The sequence below is a fragment of the Malaclemys terrapin genome, chromosome 1 (assembly GCF_027887155.1).
Source record: "Malaclemys terrapin pileata isolate rMalTer1 chromosome 1, rMalTer1.hap1, whole genome shotgun sequence".
NCBI classification, from domain to species: Eukaryota; Metazoa; Chordata; order Testudines; family Emydidae; genus Malaclemys; species Malaclemys terrapin.
This window is the reverse complement of record NC_071505.1, coordinates 349,785,932-349,793,748: the sequence shown is the minus strand read 5'-3', so window position 1 is coordinate 349,793,748 and position 7,817 is coordinate 349,785,932. Positions and strand designations below refer to the sequence as shown.

Sequence of the window (7,817 nt, the reverse complement as noted above, 5' to 3'; positions counted from 1 at the left end):
ACTGCATCCCTGTGTATGTCTTCAACGACCTGCTGAGCTTCATTGATTTGCTCAAGATTGACAAAACAAAATTCCTCACCATACACCGAACCTCCAATCTAGGTAATTTCCATTACCAACTTCTCACTCACCCATATACACGTCTGTTTGGGCATCTGCATTTTCAGGGTTACTTTGGGGTTCCTCGATGGGACCATCAGCTGTGTCTTCTACGTTAGACGCTATTACATCAGCCTACATGAGACGACTCTGTGTGTTGACGATGGCTTATCCTCCAGGCCACTTCTCCAATCTGACACAGCGGTTTGGTCAGGCCATTGCTCCCCATGTTCACATCACCTTGTCAAATCTCTATTTCCTCACCGCCCCCATCCTCAACCCTATCATTTATGGGGTCAAAACCAAAGAGCTTCATGACAAAGTGGGAAAATACATCTTCAAAAGGTGATTGCCGGGGGACAAAAACTATAAACCTGAGTGATGACAGGGGGAAAGACTATCTCCTCGTTAATCAAGGGTGTTCTGTACCAGTGCGGTTGAGCTCACCATTGCAGAAGTTCACAGTCTGAAAAGTTACTCACACCTAACCTGTTATCACTGGATCACCAAGCAGTGCGCTCTCTATTGCTGTGTCACCTGATCTCTTTCAGTATCTCCCATCAGACCCTACCTCCACACACCCCCTCAGCCTTTCCTTGACTTCCAGACCACCAAAAGATACTGCAGCTTTCTGAAGAAAGTTGGCTTTCCATTAAACCATGTGTGAACAGGGTTAATCATCAGTTTGATGAACTGAAGCAATGGTTTCTGACAGACAAAGACAAAGAAAGCAACAACAATGCTGAACTTCTTTATTGTTATTGTTAAGTATAGTTATCTAATGAGAAAAATTAACCTGATTTTTCTACGTTCAATCCTTCAGGAAGCCTCGATGATGAATGAAGTGTCTCAATTGGATAGTGCTAATACAGGAAAGCTGCTGCAGGAATTGAGGACATTCTACTAGAGCTCATTGGTGAGGGTTGTGAACCAGTGTGTTTTTGATAACTGGACCCTGTTACTCTGAATTTGAGGAGTGTGTACTACAGAACGTGTTCAACCCAATTGCAACCATATGATGTGCACTTAACCACTATGAATTAATAAAATAGAACACCAAATAGTTCAGGGTTAATTGGAAAGCAGGCTTTAACATGCAAGGCCAAAATCAAGTTGGCTGTTCCCACTAAAAAGAGGAGGATAGGCAAGTAAATAAATGAGAAAGAAAAAAGATAAATGGATGAAAACTTTGAATCTAGATGCCTCTGATATTAGAAGTTTATTGAAAGATAAGAAAAGTGATGATCCAGTAGATGTCACTATGACCTATTTGTTTGTAGAAGTTATAAAAGATTAGCTAATACAGTGTACTTTGGGGGAGTTCTCTGAAGTAATCTTGAGAAATGTTTTTTCTGACACCCTTTCTCCTCAGCAGGTGAGCAACTGGCCACTGCGAACCTGCTGTTAATTATTCAATACCATTCCAAATGTTAGGGACATATCTGGGATGTTCTAAACCTATTGCTTATGTCTGTGTGTGCTTAAATCTCATAAACTGCGGTGTTAGACATGAGCATGCTTACTTGCATTTAATCCATGATCAGACAGAATTGCTGTGTTCCCATTGATTTATTCCTGCCACCGCCTGGAGTGAAATAGTTCTACATTATGGGCTTGTTGGGAAATTTCATTGTTCTGTTTGTTGTAGGCAAAGAGCAGACCCTGCACAAGCAGATGTACCTGTTGCTCTGCATGCTGGCACTCACAGACATCGGAAGGTCTACATCCATTGTGCCAGAGCACTGTGTATATTTTGGTTCAATCTGAAAAGCATTACTGAGGGTGGCTGCCTCACCCAGATGTTTTTACTTCATCTGGCTTCTGCTATGCACTCAGCCATCCCCGTGACAATGGCATTCAATCACTACATTGCCATACATAACTCTCTGAGATACCCCACCAGCCTCACCAATGCACGGATATTTAAACTAGGGCTCGTGGGTTTGATAAGAGCTCTTCTGTTGATTCTTCCCCTGCCCTTGCTCCTGAGCAGGCAGCCATTCTGTGCCAATCGCATTATCCCCCACACGTACTGTGAGCACATGGCTGTGGTGAAGATGTCATGTGGGGACACCAGAGTCAAGAGGACATATGGCTTGCTGGTAGCCTTTGTAGTCATCGGGTTAGATCTGATGCTTGTTGCCCTCTCCTATGGTCTGATCATCAGGGCCGTCCTCAGAATCTCCTCCAAGGAAGCCCACCAGAAAGCTCTGAACACCTGCACAGCCCACATCTGTGTGATGCTGATTTCTTGTACTCTCTCCCTCTTCTCCACTCTGACGCACCGATTCGGTAAAGGCATCACTCCCCATGTTCACATCATCTTGGCCAACCTCTACTTCCTCGTTCCCCCCCATGCTCAGCCCTATCATTTATGGGGTCAAAACCAAAGAGCTTCTTGACAAAGTGGGCAAATACACAGGGAGAATGTAATCGCTGTGGGACACTGACTTTAAACCTGTATGACAAGAGGGAGAAATGACATCTACTTGTTAATCATGACAGGTTTCAGAGTAACAGCCGTGTTAGTCTGTATCCGCAAAAAGAGGAATAGGAGTACTTGTGGCACCTTAGAGACTAACAAATTTATTAGAGCATAAGCTTTCGTGGACTCGAAAGCTTATGCTCTAATAAATTTGTTAGTCTCTAAGGTGCCACAAGTACTCCTGTTCTTCTTTTTGTTAATCATGGGTGCTCTGTCCGAATTTGGCTGAACTCCGCATTGTGGAAGTTCACAGTCTGAGAAGGTCCTCACATCTAACATCTTATCAGTGCATGACCAAGCACTGCAGGTAGACCTCTGTGTAAATGGGGTAGGAGTGGTGACTTAGACACATTTGTTAGCCAGTTCCCGTGGGGTAGTGCCTTAACTCATGAAAGTTCACTACAGTAGTTCCCCACTTACACTTGGTAACTGGGAGAAATTGATGGGTTGGATGTTAGTGACATGTAAATATATGTATAACTTGTGAAATCTCCACATAAATGATAAAAGCTGAAATGCGTATCTTTGGGGAGCACACTTTCTGCATAAGGTGAATGTAACATTAATACACAATATGGCTTCCCAGAGACTGGTATCATATTAAACCTTTTTTCCAGTACTATTTTATTATGGGGTAGGAGCAGTAAACCTGACATTTTTTATTTGGCCTCTTGAACATATTTCATAACAAATTAAAACTTGGTCAAGCAGGCTTCCTCCCATATTGAGTATTTAGACACAATGAAGGCACCCACAGAAATGATTCTCCTGTGCAAAAATGCCTCAGGGGCTCACTCTGACAAGATAGAGACAAGGGTCACAGCCTATTAAGCCATTTTCATCATAAGCCAACAAGGGAGGGGAGGAGAGACAACCCTCCCTCGCACAGTCTCTGTTGTCTCCCAATCTCAGTGATTAATCGGGGAGGGAAGGGGGGAGCCCGGGCCCGCCGTCTACTCCAGGCTCCAGCCCAGGGACCTAATAGTAATAGCTATGGTAGCTGTGTTTTTGGAAATAGGATTTGTACAAATCTCTTGGTCACTTCCCCACAGCAGCGCACATGATGTGGATTTGTACTGCTTAGTTCCTCCAACAGTGTGGCTTCCTCTTACAGCTCCTGACACACGCGCCTCACTGGAGGCTTTTAACTAGTTCCAGCCAGCCCTTGATTGGCTTTAGGTGTCCCAATCAACCTAGCTATCTCCACTGCTTTCTAGAATTATCTTAATTGGCCACAGGTTTCTCCATTATTCTGTAGCAACTGCCATTTGGTTACCATGGTACCAGGGATTTCTTTAGCTTGGGGCTAACATATCTGTTCCTCACTACTTTACTATAAGCATCTGGCCTTGCCCCATCACACCCGACCAGTGTGAAGCCTGACTTCAGAATATGCTTTATTGGAAACTAACCCCAATAAAGATTGCATTGTTTGCACTTTGGACTTCTAGTCTTCTGCTTTTTGTGTATGTGACAGGAACAAGGGGAGAGGGTGAAGGGAAAGCCCTTCAACAAAGGAGTTTTTTATTAACACATCAGTCTATACGTCAAGTAACAAATTAAAGATTTTGTTAGATACCTAATACAGATGGGATTTAAAAAAAGCTACAAGCCCCAGCAGGAGTTCATCCACATTAGCATCAAAACGATGAGATGAAAATCAAATTCACATTCAAAATCCCAATTTTGGTACTTGTATCCCGATTGAGGGTTGGGTGATGTTTCACACAAAAAAGGGCAAAAGGCTGTGTTAAAAATAGCCCAAAAGGAGCCCAAAATGTATGTAGTGCAAAAACAAAGATAAGATTATTATATTTTTTATTTCTAAATGCATTCAGTGATAGTTGTCAATGTCCATTTTTTGTATTGAATTAGTTTTTTACCGTTAGTCTCTAGAAGGCAATATTTCATCCTCACTGTCTTCATGGGAAGTACAATGCATCTGCTTTTGGTCATATATCAGCAGTGATCAGTTCAATCATTTCTTTTATTAGTGTAAACTGTTTACAACACATTTTGGGTCATTGCATATATGTCCTATGAAGAGGAATATTTTCTAAAATATCTTGTTGCACAGTTTTGTTTTTATCATGTTCATCTGAGAAAACAATCTCTCAGCTGCAGCATTGCTAAAAGGTAGCGACAGCAAGCGAGCCAAGTTCACAAAAGTCTTTGTCCTCAGCGGCATCCATGGGTTCAAGAAATTCAACCCCAAACTGTTCAACTTGGTTGTCCTGAGTATGAGGCCAGTGAACCATAGGTAAAATTCTCCACTGCTGCTTTAACTGTTTGAGGACTCCACAAAACAGTGGCAAAAATGAGGTCTCAGCCAATCTATGTCAGGAAGGGCTGAGTACTGCAAGCGATTCAATCACCTGGATGTTTGGTGGCAATTCTTCTTTTAACAATTTCACAAACTCCAACATGAAATCTCAACACCTACTTTTGACATCTTCAACAACGGGAACAGTTAGTGTGTACTTTGAAAGTTTCAGCTGAAAAGCAGTTCCAAAATCAACCGTGAAAATTGGTAAGTTATTTGACTCAAAGTTGATGTCATAGTTTAACACAGTAGTCCAGTTCTCAAAAACAAACTGTTCCATAACTTTCACCAACAAGCTCCGGTAGAATGTCCTCAATTCCTGCAGCAGTTTTTCCATATTAGCACTTTCCAACAGAAACATTTGGTTTATCCTGAGACTTCCTGAAGAATTGGAAGTAGAAAAATCAGGTAAATTTGGTTCACCAGATCACTGCACATATAATAAAGAACTCCAGCATTGTGATTTCCTTCTTTGTCTCTGGCTATCTGAAAGTGTTGCTTCAGTTCATTGAACAGATCAAGAACCTTGTTCAAACAGGGTCGAATGGAAAGTCACCTAATGTCAGAAATCTGCAGTATCTTCTGGTCATCTGGAAGTCACAGAAAAGCCAAGTAACAGGGTGTGTGGTGTGGGGGCTTACAGGTGATGCTGAAAGAAGTCAGGTGATGGTCAGAGAGAGAGAACTCGGCAATGGAGAGAGCAGTGCTTGGTGATGGAGTGATAAGAATGCTGAGCTCAGCCAAACTGGGCCAGAACAGCCCTGATTAACAAGGAGATACCTGTTCTGCTTCTTGTCACACAGGTTTAAAGTCACTGGCACCAGGCAATCACATTCTGCAGATGTATTTGCCCAGTTTTTCACGAAGCTCTTTGGTTTTGACTCCATAAATGATAGGGTTGATCATGGGGGGTGTGGCGGTATAGAAGTTGACAAAGATGATGAGAATATGGGGAGGGATGCTCTGACCGAACCGCTGTGTCAGAACAGCGAAGAGATAGGAAGTATAAGATGTCAGCATCACACAGATGTGGGCTGTGCAAGTGCTGAGGGCTTTCTGGTGGGATTTCTCAGAGGAGATTCTGAGGACAGCCCTCATGATCAGAGCATAGGACAGGGCAATGAGCATCAGGTCTAACCCAATGAGTATCAACCCCATTACCAATCCATACCTAATGTTGACTGTGATGTCCCCACACGATAGCTTTGCCACAGCCATGTGGTCACAGTACGTGTGGGGGATATTGAGGTTGTTACAGAATGGATGCCTGCTCAGGAGCAGGGGCAGAGGCAGGATGAAGAGAACAGCTCTCATCAAACACAGTAGCCCTAGGTTAGCTATTCGTGCATTGGTGAGGATGGAGGCGTATCTCAAAGGTTTACATATGGCAACATAGCGATCAAGGGCCATTGTGACGAGGACAGCTGAATGTACCAGAGAACCCGCATGAAGGAAGAACATCTGGGTGAGACATTCACCCATAGTAATGCCTTTCATATTGAACCAAAATATACACAGTGCCTTTGGCATGACAGAGTTAGTCATGCCAATGTCTGTGAGCGCCAGTATGCAAAGCAGCAGGAACATCGGCTTGTGCAGGGTCTGCTCTTTGCCTACAACAAACAGAACCATGAAATTTCCCATCAGGGTCATAATGTAGAACATAAAGAAAGGGATGGAAATCCAGACATGGGCAGCTTCCATGCCAGGGATGCCCATTAGGATGAATGTTGAAGAGTCAGAGTGGGTGAGGTTGAAAGCAGCCATGAGGTGGTCGATGCAGTGATCTGGCTTAGAAATGCTCAAGGTGCCTGTAAAAGAAGAGAAGCATAGCGAGGGGGGTTACGCGGTTTTTAACAAATAGTACGATACAGATTTTATACTTATCACGAATCTAGAAAGGGGGGTGAGCAGTGAGGTGTCAACATTTACAGATGTCACCCGATAATTCAGGGCAAAGCCAAGTCCAGAGAAGTCCTCAGAGGGAGATAACCAAGACAGGTGAATGGGCACCATAATTGCAGATGAATTTCTATATCAATAACTGCAACATGTTTGACCATTGCAGTACAGGGGGGAGGGATAGCTCAGTGGTTTGAGCATTGGCCTTCTAAACCCAGGGTTGTGAGTTCAATCGTTGAGGGGGCCACTTGGGGATCTGGGGCAAAATCAGTACTTGGTCCTGCTAGTGAAGGCAGGGAGCTGGACTCGATGACCTTTCAAGGTCCCTTCCAGTTCTAGGAGATGGGATATCTCCATTGGAGGGAAAATCTATAACTACTCAAATACCTTAGGTTTCAGAGTAGCAGCCGTGTTAGTCTGTATCTGCAAAAAGAACAGGAGTACTTGTGGTACCTTAGAGACTAACAATTTTATTAGAGCATAAGCTTTCGTGGACTACAGCCCATTTCTTCGGATGCATATAGAGTAAAACATATATTGAGGAGATATATATACACACATACAGAGAGCATGAACAGGTGGGAGTTGTCTTACCAACTCTGAGAGGCCAATTAAGTAAGAGAAAAAAACTTTTGAAGTGATAATCAAGATAGCCCAGTACAGACAGGTTGATAAGAAGTGTGAGAATACTTACAAGGGGAGATAGATTCAATGTTTGTAATGGCTCAGCCATTCCCAGTCCTTATTCAATCCTGAGTTGATTGTATCTAGTTTGCATATCAATTCCAGCTCAGCAGTCTCTTGTTGGAGTCTGTTTTTGAAGTTTTTCTGTTGTAAGATAGCCACCCGCAGGTCTGTCATAGAATGACCAGACAGGTTAAAGTGTTCTCCCACTGGTTTTTGAGTATTATGATTCCTGATGTCAGATTTGTGTCCATTACTTCTTTTAGGGAGAGACTGTCCGGTTTGGCCAATGTACATGGCAGAGGGGCATTGCTGGCCCATGAT

General features: G+C 43.2%; 1 protein-coding gene and 1 pseudogene across 1 annotated transcript; one reads left to right on the top strand and one right to left on the bottom strand.

The window, feature by feature from the left end:
- Positions 1-262: 262 nt before the first annotated feature.
- On the top strand, positions 263-2,532 carry LOC128845159 (olfactory receptor 52P1-like; annotated as a pseudogene).
- A 3,144-nt stretch (positions 2,533-5,676) lies between these two features.
- LOC128830301 (olfactory receptor 52N4-like) lies at positions 5,677-6,674 on the bottom strand. The gene has a single exon (XM_054016118.1). It carries the CDS (start codon positions 6,672-6,674, stop codon positions 5,736-5,738), a length of 939 nt encoding a protein of 312 aa, XP_053872093.1. The 3' UTR covers positions 5,677-5,735.
- Positions 6,675-7,817: the final 1,143 nt, after the last annotated feature.